The sequence below is a fragment of the Phodopus roborovskii genome, unplaced genomic scaffold (assembly GCF_943737965.1).
Source record: "Phodopus roborovskii unplaced genomic scaffold, PHOROB, whole genome shotgun sequence".
NCBI lineage: Eukaryota > Metazoa > Chordata > Mammalia > Rodentia > Cricetidae > Phodopus > Phodopus roborovskii.
The window spans coordinates 523376-541614 of record NW_026126583.1 but is presented as its reverse complement, the minus strand read 5'-3'; the positions used below and the strand labels follow the sequence as shown (position 1 = coordinate 541614).

General features: G+C 36.4%; 1 protein-coding gene across 1 annotated transcript in view; it reads right to left on the bottom strand.

Moving 5' to 3' along the window:
• Positions 1 to 18239, bottom strand: part of Cdh19 (cadherin 19) — a 108716-nt gene that overhangs the window by 70156 nt on the left and 20321 nt on the right. The window contains exon 3 of the mRNA XM_051203911.1: positions 8833 to 8952. Coding sequence (XP_051059868.1) covers positions 8833 to 8952 — 120 coding nt within the window. The remainder of the gene's footprint in view (positions 1 to 8832; positions 8953 to 18239) is intronic.

Sequence of the window (18239 nt, the reverse complement as noted above, 5' to 3'; positions counted from 1 at the left end):
CGCCCATCGCTCCACCCCCCAATGGGCGTGGTCAGTGCTACAGAAGGACTACCTCACTACAATTCCCCTTTTAGTCTAAAGAAAAGATTTAGGCTTAATACAAAACTATATACAAAACAGTGAATAACAAGTGTGCTCTAAGAAAAGGAAAATCGAGAACAAAATGACCTACATATCTAGTCCTAGGGTGAGGGCATAATGGAGTTTACAATAGAGTTGTCCTAAGCTGGAAAACGTAAGTCTAGTACCTAATATATCTAACTAGGAAGAGAGAATAATAGTTGTGATAGTTTAATCTTCAACCTCATCAAGACCTGAGAAGGAAAATAACAATACTAGAGTAGACAGGAAATGCGGATGGACAACTTCCAAAACGGTGCAGCAAGGACAGAAACAGCAAGCCACCTGAACAGTCACCCTAGGTCTCACAGCGACGTTGGTACACCCAGATTTGGCTAAGGCCAAGAGAACTTGACAGACCACAACAACAGCAGGGAAATAGAATGGCTGTCTTACCCTGACTTGGCAAGGTCAAGCAGTCTTCTATATTTGTCTCCTGCAAGCACATAGGACTGCATGTCCAAATCAGTGGTCAAGGTGGGGGCAATTCTATGCCCAACAGGCCATTAGCTGAGGCGAGATTGAACTCCAGCAGGAGCAACAACAGTGTCCAACATATTTTCGGGAAAATGCACGGTGCTGTCAGGAGCAACAGTGTCTCATGTCAAAGGAGTACTAATATTAAAACATTTAAATGCCATGTTCTGCATGTCTATGAAGGATTGAAGATTAAGCATCTATATCTGACTAATCTCATAGGTACAGGAAATGTGAGTGAAGATAATCTATAATACTCGGGAACTTAGCTAAAAAGACTGATTAAAACTTTCCTGAGTAAAGCAGGAACAAATACTTAAACAATATAACTATTTACATATACCTACATGTAAATCCCTAAAATAGAGGTAGAGTATAAGTGTCAAGACAAGAGGTAGAACTATAAAGGGCAGCAAGATAAATATCCCAAATTGTATCAATATACAAAATGTCTTGAACACAAGAAAAGTATACATACATAGAATATGGTAAAAAATAATGTGCATAAATATTATAAGTGGAAACATTTAACACAATATAACAAAATATAAACTTAATTTTACATAGCTTACCACATAGGAATGCATAACAATGTAAGCTGTAAAATACTATCTCATTCAAACTCAAATTCTCAAGGAAATAGGCTAATCTACTTATATCCCATCTAAACCATACCTTTACCCACCATAAATGTACTGAGAACCTTAATTACAATTGTTTTGTTCTTTGTGGGGACAAGTATATGTGTGTGTGTTTCCCTGTTTTGGTTTAGCTGGAATTATTCATTTCCTGTGATTTCATGTTTTTTGTTGTTAAGTTTTTTTTGTTTGTTTTTTTGTTTTGTTTTTTTTTGTTTTGTTTTGTTTTTTTGTTTTGTTTTTCCTAATACCTTCTCTAGGCTGGATTTGTGGAGACATAGGGTTTAAATTTTATATTTTCATGGACTACCTTGTTTTCTCCATCTATGGTAATTGAACATTTTTCCAGGTACTGGGCTCATACCTGTGGTCTCTTAAAGTCTTAAAAAGACACTTGTCCAAGCACTTGTGTTTGTAGATTGTATATTGAGAAGTTGAATTTAAATCTAAAAGTCATTTTTTTTTATATTTTCTTGGCATTATTTTCCCTTGAAACTTTAATGTTCTGTCTTTGTTCTAATTGTTTAATGTTTAATTATGTGGTATGTGGACTTTCCTTTCTGATCCAATCACCTTGGTGTTCTGTAAGCTTCTTGTACCTTTATAGTCATTTTCTTTTCTAGAATAGGAATATTTTCTTCTAACAACTTGTTAAAAAATAGTTTCTGGGCCTTTGAACTTGAACTTTTCTCCTTATTCTCTATTACTCTTAGGTTTGGTCTTTCACTATATCCCAGAATTTCCTGGATTTTTTTGGGTGGGGAAGAGTTGGGAATTTCTTAGATTTAACAGTTTTTGAATGGATATATCTACCTTTTCTATCCTGTCTCCGCTGCCTGTTATCCTCTATCCTCTCTTCTATCTCTTGTATTTTTTTTTTTTTTTTTTTTTTTTTTTTTTTGTGATCTGTGCCTCTGTAGCTCTTGTTTATTTACCTAGATATTCCACTTCCTGAATTCTCTGTGTTTCTTTACTTTACTTCTTCTAATTCCATTTTCAGGTTTTGTACAATTTTATTCATTTCAATCAAGGGTATTTTTTTCTTGCTTTCTTTGAGGGGTTTATTAATTTTCTTCAAATGTTTGTGCTTTCCTATGTTTCTCTCAGGGATGTATTCCTTTCCTTTATAAGGACCTCAATCATCTTCTTAAAGTTGTTTTTAAGGAATTTGTGTGTGTGTGTGTGTGTGTGTGTGTGTGTGTGTGTGTGTGTGTGTGGTTCAGCTGTATATTGGTATATTCAGGGGTGTGTGTAGTAGGACTGGTGAGTTCTGGTGAAGAAATATTGTCCTGGCTCTTGTTTATTTTCTCATTCCACTGGTATCTAGACTTCTGTGTTTTGGATAATTGTAGATTTGGTTGCTTATTTCTGAGTATTTCTTTCAAGGATTGGTGCTTTTTCCTCTTTGGTACACTGGCATTTGTGCCCCAGATTTCTGCCTGCAATTTTGATCTCTAGATGGGCAGTGAGTTTCCATCAGAGTTGGGGGCTGGACTTCTGAATGCTTGAGTGGCTATTGTGCAAGCAATGGCCTTTGGTGTGGGATGTAGCAGTAAGGAGCCTAGTAGAGATTGGTGCTAGCGTTGTGGGGCACTGAGAGTGTGGAGGATATCCAAGGGTATGCTTCATATCTGGAGTTTTGAAGATCAGTGTGACCTCTTGACCAACATCGAGTCTCTGCCTCAGTTCACCTATTAGTTCCTCTAGCTGATATTCTGTTTGTTAGATTTGCATGGCCTACAACTTTTTTTTTTTTTTTTTTTTTTTTTTTTTTTTTTTTTTAGATAACCATGATCTGTATCATACAATTTCTTCTACTGGTGTTCTCTACAGCTGTTCCTCAGAATGCCTCTATTTTTATGACTTTTATGGTCTGTCACTTATCAATGATTACCTACCAGAGATAGGGGCAGAGGCATGGCTCCAGAGTCTCACTTATTAGGAAATCTGACAGTTGAAATTGCATTTTTAGAGGATATTAACCTGGGGTGAATTAGAGTTCTAGGAGAAAGTAGTTCCACATACCTGTTCTTTTCACAGGATTGACTACACCTGGACCTTCATATTTGTTTTGATTTTCAGGGCATTTTCATGTTGGTTTTTGTTTTTTGTTTTTCTTTTCTTAGACAAACAGATACACAGATATGAGAGAGAGAAAGAGAGAGAGAGAGAATAAAGTTGAGAAATAATGTGGTGGGGAGTATATGGAACTGGATGAGATAGGAGAAACATGATCAAAGTTATTATTAGAAAATATAATCAAAATAAAGATGTCTTTAAAAATAAATGTATTGTAGTAAATGAAGCAGCATCTTTCTTGCATATTTTAAATAATAAGCTATATGAAAAATATTTCACAGAATTTAGACTGTTACTAAACCACTACAACAAACCATCATATTCCATTCATTTGTTTTATCCTGAAGAATACTGGACAGAGAATGACATAAACTTTTCCAAATGAATATATAAAAATTAAATATTTAAATGTTTAACAAAATATTATATTTTTAAAATTTTACCTTTAACTTTTTAGTAATACCCAGAAGGTTATTCATTTTTTTTCCTTGCAATTAGCAAAGATGTTGAATCTTAAAGCCTATATCTTCTGAAGAGGAAGATGTATAATGGGTTTACTTTGCATTATGTAGTAACAATTAATACTCACTGGACATGTAGAGTCATATAAATATTAAGTAGTTAATGGGTATGTTTACAGCTGTTAACAGAGTGTCCAAAATGTTTAAGACATTGGCTTTAACAACAATACAATAATAACTACATATTTTAAAATATTCCTTTAAAAAGATGTATGTGATCTACTCTATTTGGTATTCTGTAAGCTTCTTATACTTCAATTGTCATGTCTTTCCAGTAATTCCACTCTTAGGCATATATCCAAAAGATACACATTAATACAACAAAGACATCTGTTCAACAATGTACATAGCTGCATTTTTGTAATAGCCAGTACTTGGAAGCAACTGAAAAGCTCAACAAGTAAAGACTAGATGGAGAAACTGGTACATTTACAAAAATGGAGTACTTCTAAGTGGGAAAAACAAACAAACAATGGAATCCTCAAATTCACAGGCAAATAGATAGAAATAAAGAAACCAACTTGAGGGAGGTAACCCAGTTACAAAAAAGATTTTTGTACTCACATACTTATGGATTTTAGACAGAGAACAAAGGATTACAAGCCTAAAATTCACACCACCAGAAATTCTAGGAAACAAGGAGGACCCTAAGAAAGACATACATGGTCCACTAGGGAAGGGGAAAGGGACAAGATCTCCCAAGCAAATTGGGAGTATGGAAGAGGGGAGTTAGGAGGAAAAGGAGGTGAGAGCTAGACATAAGAGAGCACGAAGATTGAGTCAGGGAAAGAATTGAGCTAAACACTGAGCCTAAATCCTGAAATCCAGCTCCATAAATGGAGGATCAATGAGCAAAGGGGTCAAGACCAGGCTAGAGTGAAAGACCATCACTATGCTTATTGCCTGTTTAAATTGCTCTTGTTAATTTGCCAAGGTCAAGTTATAAGAAAAGTACAGGAGGGAACCAGGTGCTGCTCTCATCCAACGCCAACCAGATATCTGTGGTCTTCAGCTTGGACCAAAGCAAGGTCAGCAGGACAGTATCCGGGATGCTGAGAGAGTCATAACTGAATTCTTTGTATTCTTTGTGCCCAACCCGAATAACCAACTGTCCTTGGTTAACTACAACTGCTACATTTAGATGAAACAATGAAGTCCCTATAACCATGCTTCTGATTCTGTAAGCCTGCTTCTTGCTACACCAACTTTATATAAACTGCATATGCTTTAACCAGGCACCCTCTCTCAGTCTCTCGAAAGACTAGTGCATCCATAGGTACCTGTGTGTACACAATAAATAACCTCTTGCACTTGCATCCAGTGGTCCGGTCTCGTCTCTTGGGAGCAAGGGCCTTCCCCCTGACAGGCTCCAAACTCTTGGGGTCTTTCATTGGATCTCCATCGAGATTGGAGACCCTTCCCCCTGGAGACTGACACTGACACCCACCGGGAGGTAAGCTGGCCAGCGCTGAATTTCTGTTCTTTGTGGTCTTGTTCATAAGTCTTTTACTTGTTGCTTGTTGCTCAGCGATCGGTAATCTACTAGTCGAGTCTGTAGGCGTCTTGAGAAGGAGTTGAGGAGCTCAGGCCACCTGCCACCTTGGGAGATGTTTCAGGGATCTGGGGTGCCTGGCTTTTATGGGCCCACAACGAGTCCCAGGGATTCATTGTTTTGGAGTGGCCAGGGGCTTAAAACCCTCTGTGCCTCCAACTCAGTATCTGGTTTCAGTTTTACGAAAACATGCAGCGAGCATGTCTTTGTGCCGGCTGTCTATGTGTTTTGTCTGTTCTGTTTATCTGTCTGATTCTTAATTTCAAAGAAAATATGGAACAATCTTTAACCACCCCCTTAAGTTTATTTTAGATCATTGATGAGGTATAGAGCTGCGCTCACAATCAGTCGGTTAATATGGTTAAAAACAAACAAACAAACAAACAAACAAAAAATGTGTCGGACTCCCTGGTAGCCAGCTGATTCTGCAGTCAAAGGGAGCCAGCCATGGAAGGAACCTGCTGAGCCTTTCCCCTGTGCCAGGCTGCTGGATTAGGAGGCCAATTTCAATTTCAATACTGGTCTTTCTCAGGCGTCTGACCTTTATAATTGAAAAATCTAACAACCCCTCCTTCTCCAAAGACCCTGTAGCTCTCTAACCTAATTGAATACGGCTTTTGCAGGTCCTCCTAACCTCGGGGGGGGGGGGGAAGAGGGGAACAAAAAACATAAAACAAAAACAAAACAAAACAAAACAAAACAAAAAACACATCTTCCTGGGAAAAACGTCTTAGAAGATGATTAAAAAAAAAAAAAAAAAAAAAAACACTCGGTTGCCTAATAAAATTGAGAAAAAATTTCCCCTAAATCGTCCAATCGTCCCTACTGGGACTTTAACACCTACGTCTTTATCGCCAGTTACTCACAGCAGGTCTCTGCTGGCCTGGGACACTGTCCCACGAATTTGGCTCAGGTAAAACAGATAACCCAGGGACCGGAGGAAACTCCAACTACATTTTTGGAGAAGCTAAAGGAAGCCTACCAAATGTATAGGTCCTGATAGTAACAAGCAACAGGGCAATGTTTCTATGGCTTTCATCTGGCAGTAGGCTCCAGATATTAGGACTAAGTTGCAGAGTCTAGATAATTTACAAGATTATAGCCTGCAGGATCTCGTAAAGGAAGCAGAAAAGATCTTTAAAAAGAGAGAAACACCTAAGGGGGAAAAAAAAAAAAAAGACTTAAAAAGTTACAGAAAAAATGGAAGGACAAGTTTTTTTTTTGTTTTTTTTTTTTTAAACTAGAAAAAAATTCGTAAATACTGGAAAAAAATAAGACAAATCCTGGCCACTGTAGCGCAAAATAATCATAGTGCAGGAAGTCAGGAAAAAAAAAAAAAAGGAGGTCCAGGGTAGATGGAGACAAATGTGCCTACTGCAAAGAAAAAGGCCATTGGGTCAAAGATGGTCCTAAGAGACCTAAAAATCAGAGGCATGGGGACAGACCCTAAAGACCAACTCAGCTTCTAGCCCTAGATGAAGACTAGGGCACTGGGGGCCAGGAGCCCCCTCCCCCAGAGCCCAGGCTAACCTTAAAAGTCAGAGGGGCTGGCAGCCAGTCACCTTCCTGGTAGACACTCGAACCCAACATTCGGTTCTCACCGAAACGAAGGAGCCATTGAGTACCAAAACAGCTTGGGTACAAGGGGCCACCGGAGGAAAACAATACTGATGGACCACGGAGAAAAAAGTTCATCTCGCATCAGGTAAAGTCTCACATTCCTTTTTGCATGTACCGGACTGTCCATATCCATTACTGGGTCAGGATCTACTGACTAAATTGAAAGCCCAGATCCATTTTGAAGGATCAGGAGCTAAAGTCTCTGGCCCACAAGGGGCTCCACTTCAAATATTGACTTTACAATTAAAAAATAAATATAGACTTTTTTAAAAAGCCTCCTGAACAGCAGGAAAAAATGGACTTATGGTTAAAACAATACCCCCTGGCCTGGGCAAAAACAGGTGGCATGGGGCTGGCCATACAACAGTCTCCCCTAACAATAACCCTGAACCCAGCCACCTTGTTACCACTGCCTGAGGGACCAGCCTCCAGTGACTGTCAGCAGATCCTTGCAGAGATGCATGGAATGATCTGACAGATCAGCCCTTGAAGGATGCAGACTACTCTTGGTTCATGGATGGCAGCAGCTACTTGCTAAATGGTGAGAGATGGGCAGGGGATGCAGTGATGAATGCCACAGAGGTCATAAGGGCCACTGCACTCCCCCAGGTACCTCTGCTCAGCGAGCTGAACTCATTGTTATGACTCAGGCTCTCCAGATGGCAGCAGATAAGCTTAATGTATACACTGATAGCCGGTATACCTTTGCCACTGCCCATGTCCATGAAAAAAATGTATTTAAAAAGGGGCCTTTTACATCAGGTACCTGTGTAAACAATAAATAACCTCTTGCACTTGCATCCAGTGGTCTGGTCTCATCTCTTGGGGGCAAGGGCCTTCCCCCCTGACAGGCTCCAAACTCTTGGGGTCTCTTGGGGGGCCTTTCAAGAGAAACTCACAGAAACTACTGACCTGAGCAAAGGGGGGGCTCTAGGACTCCTGTCTGATAGCTAGTAAACCAGACACTCTGAATTGGGTGTTAGTTAGGAGGACTAAACAGTCTATGGGGCCTCTGGTAGTGGATCAGTATTTATCCCTAGTATATGAATGGGATTTGGTAGCTCATCCCTTATGGAAGGATACTTCCAGCCTAGACACATGGTGAAGAGCCTGGGCCCTGCTCCAAATGATGTAACAGACATTGAAGACTCCCCATGGAAGGCATCACCCTCCCTGGGAAGCAGAAAGGAGATGGGATGGATGCTGTTGGGGGGGGGGGCAAGGGAGAAAGAATTGGTGTGGGAACTGGGATTGATATGGAAAACAATCATGTATCAAATTTAAACAAAAAATCAAAGAAAAAAAATTAAGATACAGATGGATGCTCTTTGTTTTCAATGGTATTCAAGTGATTAATACAAGATGAACCTGCTATGATAAAATAGCCTAAGTTTAAAAAGTGTAAGTGACCTTAACCCAAGCAAAATGTACAAAGCCCACAGCTTTGTTTTAACAAAGTAAATGTATCTTTATGGTATTTTGCATCAGTTTTCTGATGTTTACTCTAGTTGGGAACTTTTAAGATGCCATCAACCATTTGGTAAACAACATCTGGTCAATTTCCTATATTGTCTTCTCCCCATATATTTAAATTGCTTTGTTTTCCCCCCACCCTGTTAGAATTATAAGAATCATTATATATAATTTATGTCACACATATAAATATGCTGACAAGACAAGGAAAATCCAATCTTGGTATCATTGAAACACATCTAATGTTTAAATATGACATCTATTGTAGAACATGTTTTTACTCAGATGATATAAGCTCACATTTTCCCTCTTGCGAAACATAAAGGAATGCATTTTTTAAATTCACAAATACCTGTTGTTGGTTCAACAGAAAAATACGGTTGGCCTTTTTCTAAGTTGTATAGGATTCGAGCATGATAGCCAGTTGCAGGGTCATCAGCATCATTGGCTGTCACCTTGATAACAAATGTTCCTAAGGAGAAAATATATACCAACAGTAAATTCAGATGTGTGCCTTTCTCAATAATGAATTCAATTCAGTAAAATGGTGACATTAAAAAAAAAATCATCCCATCCTTTATTTTTCTAATGCCAACTATAGTAATTAACTTACTAACAAGATAAAAAGGTATTAAAAAATAAGCCACATTCCCACAAAGTCTAATCACAATTAGCTTAACAATTAGATATTAAGGAAATTAACTGTTCAGTCATGCATTGACACACATTATTTATGTTCTTTCTAAGATGTATGATCACCAGAAATACATGAAGAAAAATATCAAAAATATAAGATCAGTCCCTAGATCAAACAAACAAATAACCATGGATAGCATTTGTAAACATTGTTGAAATGACTTTGAATGCACATCAACTAAAAAAAAGTAGATTGCATAAGGCATGTTTAATTGTCTTTGTAAAATCCACATGACTTGGATAATAAAAATAAAATGAAGCCAGTAAACATTGCTATTAAAATTCAACAGATGTATATAGTTATTTGTACATCTACCATAAACACTAAAAGATTTCAAATAATTATGTGGAAATACTAACTTTTGCCTTGTATCTCTTTACCATAAAATTTCCACCTGTGAATCTAAGGAAAACTTTGTATTCATAAAAACTTTGTATTATTCATTAAAGAGAAGGAAAAACACAGTGCAAAATCAAGCAAACTTCTCAAGTCTCTTCATGAATTTTAAAAGCAAACTTTAATTTCATAAAACTCAGTCCCTATGTAGTGATAAACCCCACATATATTTTTAACTTATGAAAGTATAAACTGTGACTATATGATTTGTTGTTTTGCTTCTATTTCACCTTAGTATTTTGTTTTTTAAACCTGTTTGAACAAATACATACTTTAGAAACTAATTTTATTAATATGTGTTCATTTGTATACTTACCTAATTGAAAAGCATGAGATAAAAATAAAATGTATGAAAAGAAAATGTTTCCTTCATCTCTTCTAAATCTTAAACATCCCATACTTAAGATATATTAAAATTTAGCTTTATAAGACTTTTTAAAAATACAACTGGTATAAACATTAAGATAAATTAAAGAGAGTCTCATAAACCTTTCATTTAATTTCTGTGTAATGCACTAGCTAAGAAGTGATTTTAATTTATCCTTTGGGACAATTTTTAAATTTTCTATTTCTTCTTTAAATATGTCTATATCCTTTGTAAAGATTTCTGTCCCTGGTTTCTAGACCTAAACCAAATGTACTTTCTTTCCTAAACTCTCATAAAAGCAATGCCCAGCTAATTTGCTAATCAAAACATTTTATTATTTTATATGCTTAGAGGTGTTTAATCCAGAATTATATGGAAAATAATGAGGGAAAAATAAATGGAATGACTTGCTTTTAGAACCCTTAATTTGGTACAGAATTTTCCCCCAGTCATTAAAAACAAAATATACAAACAACCACAGCAAAAATTATGGGAATATAACTTGTAAGCAAATATCTAATGATTTAATAATTTTATATGTCATGACTTTCTTTGTACTAAATTAAAAACCTAATAGAGTTAACTTGTGCATCACACTACATACTTAACTTTGCATACAATCAAATTAAATTCCTTTGAAATGTATTGAATATACTATGTGATATAAATGTGCAGAATACCTTTGTCATAATAGATTAATAAGAAATTTGATTTCTGAAGATATATTCTCTGCCATGAACTTTTTATAATTATTTTTGCATCTTTATATGAATGTTATGCATAAGTATATAATTATGTTTATGTGCATGAATATGCTACTTTGCCTGTAGCAGGAGGACATCTAGTGTCCAGTTTTCTGTTTACATTCTTCTTTGAAACATGGCCATTCACTTAACCTGGAGCTGGTCACAGGGACTGGAAGTCCAGAGATCATCCTTGTCCATGTAACTGATCCAATGTGTGATCATATACTTATACTTAAGCAACTCTAAATTCCACTCTGTTTCAGAATTGTTCTGTTCTCTAACTGAACCAGTAATGAGGGGGGGCATATATAAAATGTGTGTGTGTGTGTGTGTGTGTGTGTGTGTGTGTGTGTGTGTGTATGTGTGTGTGTGTGTGTGCATATATACAAGCAGGTTTAATAAAGGTTCTAAAATACGCTGATTCCATAAAAGTTTGATGTATTTGCTTCATATTAATTCTTATATTCCACATATTAACTTTCAAAACCAAGAGGCTATTATACCATTCTATACAGTTTTGGTTTTAAATATTTTGACATATGGAATTAGTTTTACATTATCCTCTATTTAATGATCAGCTGTATCATTCATACATAAATGGCAAAATATCTTATTTCATTATTTTACATGTCGATCCCAGTTCCCTCTCCCTCCCTTCCTCCATCTTACCCTCTCTGCCCCCTCACTTGCACCCTGACCACCCTCCCCTCCCATCCTCCCACCCCAATTCCACATGTAAGGCAATAGCATCCACATAGGGTCATGTAGATCTGTCAAGTCATTTGATGTAGGGACTAGGACTTCTCTCCTGTCTCTAGGTTAAGGCAGTCTCCCTCCATGGGATGGCAAATTTACTATGAGAACAATACTGCATCACTCAATGGAAATGATCATCTGTTTAAGAGACTTCACTTTTTTTGTTTATGTTTTTGTTTTTGTTTTTTTTTTTCCTTATTTTACACATCGATCCTACTTACCTCTCCCTTCCTCTTTCCCTTCTTCTCTTCCTCTGTCCATTGTGCCCATGCCCCTGACCACCCTCACACCCACCCCACATCATAGAGGGATCAACTCTTTCCAGAAAAGTTCAACAAAACCAGTCAAGTCATTTGAAGTAGGAATTAGACCTTCCCTCTTGCCTCTTGGTTAAGGAAGTATCCCTCTATGGAAAATGTGCTCCCAAAGTCCTTTTGTGCACCAGGGATACATCCTAGTTCTACTGTCAGAGGTCCCTTAAACTGCACAGTCTTTCTAACTGAGATCCATGTTCAGGGGATCCAAGTGGGTCTAATGTTGGTTTCCCAGGGGGTATGGGGGCCCATTAGATACCTGTTATTCAGGTCAGCTCTCTCTCTGTGGGTTTCTATAACCTGAACCTGTCCCTATTTTATTATCACTCCTCTGTCTCTTCATCTGGATCCAGTTTTCTTGAGTGTTAGTTATGGGTGTCTGCTTCTGTTTCCATAAGCTACTAGATGAGGGCTCTATGATGGTAGATAAATTTAGTTATCAAGCTCATTATTACGAAAGGGTATTGAAGGTAGCCTTTCCACTGTTGCTCAGATTGTTAGTTGGGGTCATTCTTGTAGGTCTCTGGAGATTTCTCAAGAGTAAGTTGTTTTCTTCAAACCTATAATTGCTTCCTCTTTTATGGTATCTTATTCTCTCTCACTCTCTTTTTAATTTTCTCTCATCTATTCCACCCCGGACTCAATCTTCCTAGTCCCACATGCTTTCCACTCCTCCCCTTCTCTTTCTACTAGCACTATCTCCATTCAATTCCCTGCCACTCCCAAAAATCCCAGGAGATTTTGTTCCTGACCCCTTCTATGAGGGACTTTAAATGAAATTTTTTGGTTCCTGCTTGTATCCTAGTTTCTCTGGCGATATGAATTATAAGCTGGTGGTCCTTTACTCTATGTCTAAAATCCATATATGAGGGAGTACATACCATGTTCCTTTTTTTGTGACTGGGTTACCTCAAACAGGATGGTTTCTTCAAGTTCCATCCATTTGCCTGCAAATTTCAAAATTCCATTTTTTTTTTTTCTGAGTAGTATTCCATTGTCTAAATGTGCCAAATCTTTTTTATCCATTTTTCAGTAGAGGAACAGCTAGGTTGCTTCAAGTTTCTTGCTATTACAAATAATGCTGCTATAAACATAGGCTGAACTGATGTTTTGGTTGCATGGATGTGGATCATTTGGATATATGCCTAAGAGTCAGATTGCCAGGTCCTGTGGTAGACTGATTCCCATTTTCCTCCAAAATGGCTGTGCACGTTTGCACTCCCACCAGCAGTGGAAGAGTGTTCCCCTTTCTCCACATCCTCTACAGCATAAGTTGTCATTGGTGCTTCTAATTTTAACCACTCTGGAAAGAATAAGATGGTATCTTAGAGTTGTTTTGATTTGCATTTCCCAGATAGCTAAAGATGTTGAGCACTTTCTTAAGTGTCTTTCAGCCATTTTAATTTCCTCTATTGATCATTCTCTCTTCAGTTCTATACCCCATTTTTTTTTGTACTGTTGTGCTCAGATCTATTTATTTATTTATTTATTTATTTTTATTTGACATGTCGATCCCAGTTTCCTCTCTCTTCCTCCCTCCCTTCCTCTTATCCTCCCTGCCCCCTCACATGCACACTTACTACCCTCCCCTTCCATCCCCCCACCCCAATTCCACATGTAGGGAGGGAATGCCATCTATATGGGTCTATACCCCATTTTAATAGGGTTATTTCATTAGTCAAATATAAGCTAATTTGGTAAATGATAGGAAATACTGTTTAATTGTTGCCTTTACTCTTAACTGACTAGAAGGGGTATATGATAGTGTTTGCATGGAGAAAAGAAAAACAAAAAATGATATATTATTATCTTAAAATAAAATAAATAATTTTAAAAAGAAAATGTCAACAAGAAAACTGCATAGAGCATGAACAAATAAATTGGTTCAATTGTGGTTTTCTGAGAGGTACATTTTCTACAACATAATTTTGTACCTAAGAGTACAACAACACAGGAGAGTAGGAAGAAAACATATGAAAGCCTATAATCCACACCTGCAGAAAAGTTAGGAAAAAAATGACCCAGAGAGAGATATACATGGTCCACAGGATTAAGGGAAAGGAACAATATCTCCCAAGCAAATTGGGAACATGTCTGTAGGGGACAGAGGGTAGAGAAGTGGAGAGCTGGACATGAGGGAGCAGGAAGATTGAGTCAGGGAATGAATATAGGAGAGAAGAGATAGAGGGAGCCAATAATGGTGTTAAGGGAAATCTGGCACTAGGGAAATGTGCAGAGATCTACAAATATGAGCCCAACTAATTATATAAGCAATACTGGGAAACTACCTTAATTGTCCTTCACTGATAATGAGATTGATGATTACTCATATATCATCCTAGATCCTTCATCTTCTAGGTGATTGAAGTAGAAGAAGACACCCTCAACTGAACACTGAGCCAAACTTTTAGAATGTAGTTTGGTGATGAGCAAAGGGGTCAAGACCAGGCTGGAGAAACTGCTGACATGAACAAGGCTCATTGACTTTAGTCTGATAGCTGGGAAACCAGTATATGGCCCAATTTTCCTGAATGTGGTGTTATTTGGGTGGACTTGGCAGTTTATGAGGCCTCTGGTAATGGATTAGTATTTATTCCTAGTTTATGAAAGGACTTTGGGAGCCCATTCCACATAGACGGACCTCCCCCAACCTAGACTCATGGGAAGGGTTGGGTCCTACTGCAAATGATAAAACAGACTATGAAGGCTCCCCATGAAAGGCCTCATCCTCCCTGGGAAGCAGAAAATGGGGGCAACAGGGGAGAACAGGAGGGTTATAGAACTGGGATTGATAGGAAAAACAACCTTGTTTCAAATTTAATAATATATATATATATATATATATATATATATATATATATATATACATTCTAAAGAAAAGGAAGGAGAGAGAACATATTAGGAAGTAATTAAGTCATGGTGTTCAGCCTTTAAGAATGATTTAAAATGAGATTGAGATCCCATTCTGCCATGTAAGATGCAGTATTTGTATGTTATTTGTATTTCTGCCATGTGAAAACATAGCACATTGACACATCTGGGAAGCCCAAACAAGCCTTTCCCAAAAGAAAAAGAGCTTCTGTTTCCCAGCCTCCTGTCATGAGAGCTGCTTTTGTTTATTGGTTTATAAAATACTTAATATGTTGCATATGGCTGTAACTTCGCTAGTGGAACTGAAACAAAATTTGGTGTTCTAGTTTCATATCTGTCAACCATGATAAAATACCCTGGCACAAAACAACTCAGGAGAGAAAGGGTTTTTAGTTACTTAATGGTTGTGTTTTTCTGCTCACAGTTTCAAATATAGTCCATCCTTATAGGGGAGTTACAATGGCAGGAGTTTGAAGCAGCTAGTCACATCCACAATCTAGAACAGAAAGAAGTAAATGAGTGCAATCTCACATGGTTGCTTGTTTGTGTTCAGTTCAAACGTTTTAATCCTCTCTTTAGGGAATGGTGCCACCCACATTGAGCTGGGTATTCCCAAAAACCTAAACTAAAAGAGGAATATTCCAAAATAATAACCACAATAAAATGACTTTAAATGTAATTTATAAAGGTGATAGAGGTGCTTAAATAGGAAATGAATACATCACTTAAAGAAATCAAGGGAAGGATGAACAAATTTTTGGAGGACATACAAAAAGCTCTTTAAAATGTCAAGAAAAGCAAGAAAAAACATATGAATGAAAATATTCAAGATATAAAAATTGAAACAGAAGCAAGAAAGAAAACACAAAGAGAGAATTCAAGAAAGGAAAAGTGCATTCATGAACAGGAACTACAGAATCAAGGCTCACAAACAGAATATAAGAAAAAGTTAAATTTAAAATCCTCCCAATAAAACAACCTTCAAAAATGTTGAGACATTGTGAAAAGACCAAATATGGGAATAATAGGAATAGAAAAATTTTAGCTCAAAGTTTTAGTAAATATATTCAAAAATATAAAAGATGAAAAATTTCCTGACCTAAAGAAAGAAAAGCATATGAACACAGAAAGACGCACACAGAACACCCAACAAAGTAGAACAGAAAATGCATACCACACATCACATAATAATCAAACACTAAACATCCACAATAAGAAAGGAAGGAAGGAAGGAAGAAATAATGTTAAAACCTGAAGGAGGAAAAGGCCAAGAAAATATAAAGGCAGGATTAGTAGTGTCGAACCCAACTTATCAGCAGTGTATAGAAGGCAGATGGGTTGAATAGACATCTTCCAGACTACTGCAGACCACAGATGCCAGCCTAGACTACTGTAACCATTAAAGTTTCAATCATCATTGATGGAAAAACAGAAATTTGATAACAATTTTAAATATAAAGTGTATCTATCCACAATTACATCCCTATAGAAGGTACTAAAAGGAAAACACCAACACAAGGTTGTTAACTACACCCATGAATACTGAGGCAATAATAAATTACAAATCAGATTGTAAACACCTCCCCCTCCCATACACACACATCATCACCAACAATAAAATAGTATTAATTAACAAGCATTAGTCATTAATAGCACTCAATATTAATGGATTTGAATAAACAATAAAAAGACACAGGTTAACAGTATGGATATGGAAATATATCCACCTTTCTGCTGTACACAATAAATGTATTTCAAAATCAAAGATGGGCCTAAGAGGCAAGCTGGGGAAGCTACTTTCATATCTAATAAATAGACTTCAAACCAAGTTTAATTAAAAGACACAAGGAAGGAAATTTAATACTTACTAAAGTTAATATACACTAGGTTAACATCCCAGTATTTCATATTTCTTCCAAATTTAATGTGAACCACATTTGTCATAAAAACATTACTGAAGCTTAAATAATTCATGGAACCCTACACATGAGGAGTGGCAGACGTCAATAGCTCAAGGCTCACTAAATGGACAGGCAGTGATACCAGAAAACAACAGAGAAATAATGAAACTAACAAATATTATACATCAAATTGCCTAAAAGATATCTACAGAACATTTCAACTAAATGCAAAAGAATGTATATTCTCAGCAATTTATGGAACATTCTCCCAAACTGACCATATACTCAGTCACAAAGGAAGTCCCAACAGAATAAAGAAAATTCACATAACCATAATATATTTTATCACAGAAACTGGATTGCAGCTGGATTTCAACACAAAAACAACAGAAAGCTTACAAACTCAGGAAAAGTGAGCAACTCTCTATGAATCTACCACTGGGTTAAATAAGAAACAAGATAAAAAATTAAAAACTTCCTAGATTTAATGAAAATGAATGCACAACATATGGGAACAGAGCATAGTGCGAAGAGGAATGTTCATAGCAACAATTTCCTTCATAAAGAAATTAGAGCAGTGTTATGATGGCACAAATGAATACTCTATAACCAAAAGAAGAAACACACCCATGAGAGTTTTGTGAAAGAAAATAATCAACTCAAAGCTGAAATCAATAAATAGAGAACAGTACAAAGACTCAGTGAAACAAATAATTAGTTCTTTGAGAAAATAAAAAAATAGATAAACAAAGCCCTATCCAAACTAAGTAAAAAACAGGGACAAAATATGCAAAATTTAAAAATCAGAAAAATAATTAACATAACAAGCAACCCCAAGAAAGTACAAAGAATCATTTTATCAATCTTCAAAAATTCGAAAATCTAAAAGAAATGTGAAATTTTATCTATAGATAACACTTCGTAAAATATATTCATGCTCAGAAGAACAATTTAAATAGACCTGTAATTTTGAAGGAAATAGAAGCAGTTATGAAAAGTCTCTTAATTGAAAAAAAAAAAAAAGAAACTGCTAATACCAATATTCCTTAAATTATTCCACAAAATAGAAACAGAAGGAACATTGTCAAATTTATTTTATGAGGAAATAGTCATTCGTATCCACACCACAAACAGACTCTGCAAAGAGAATTATAGACCAATTCCTTTCATGAACAAAGATGAAAAAATATTCAATCAAGTACTTGCAAACAGAATCCATGGACATATCATAAAAAAAAAAAAACAAAAACAAAAAAAAACATCATCATGATCAAATAAGTTTCATCACAGGGAAAGAGGCATGGTTCAAAATATGAAACCTGTTCATAGAACCCACCAAATATACAAACCAAAAGACAAAAAATAGATGACCATGTCATAAGGAGCTGAGAAAACCTTAGGTCACATCTGATACTCCTTCATGCTAAAACTCTTGGAGAGATCACAGATACAATGGTCATCCCCAAACATAATAAAGTCAATATTGAGCAAACCAGTAACTAGTATCAAATTAAATGATTAGAAACTCTAATATACAGTTCTTGAAATTTTAGGTTTTCCAACAAGGCAACTTAAGGATATCAAGGTTATAGAAATTACAAAAGAAGAAGGCAAATTCAATATATAAGCAACCTAAAAATTTCTGCCAGGAAACTCTTCCAGCTGAGAAACACTTTCAAATAAATTCATGGATACAAAATGAACAAAAATT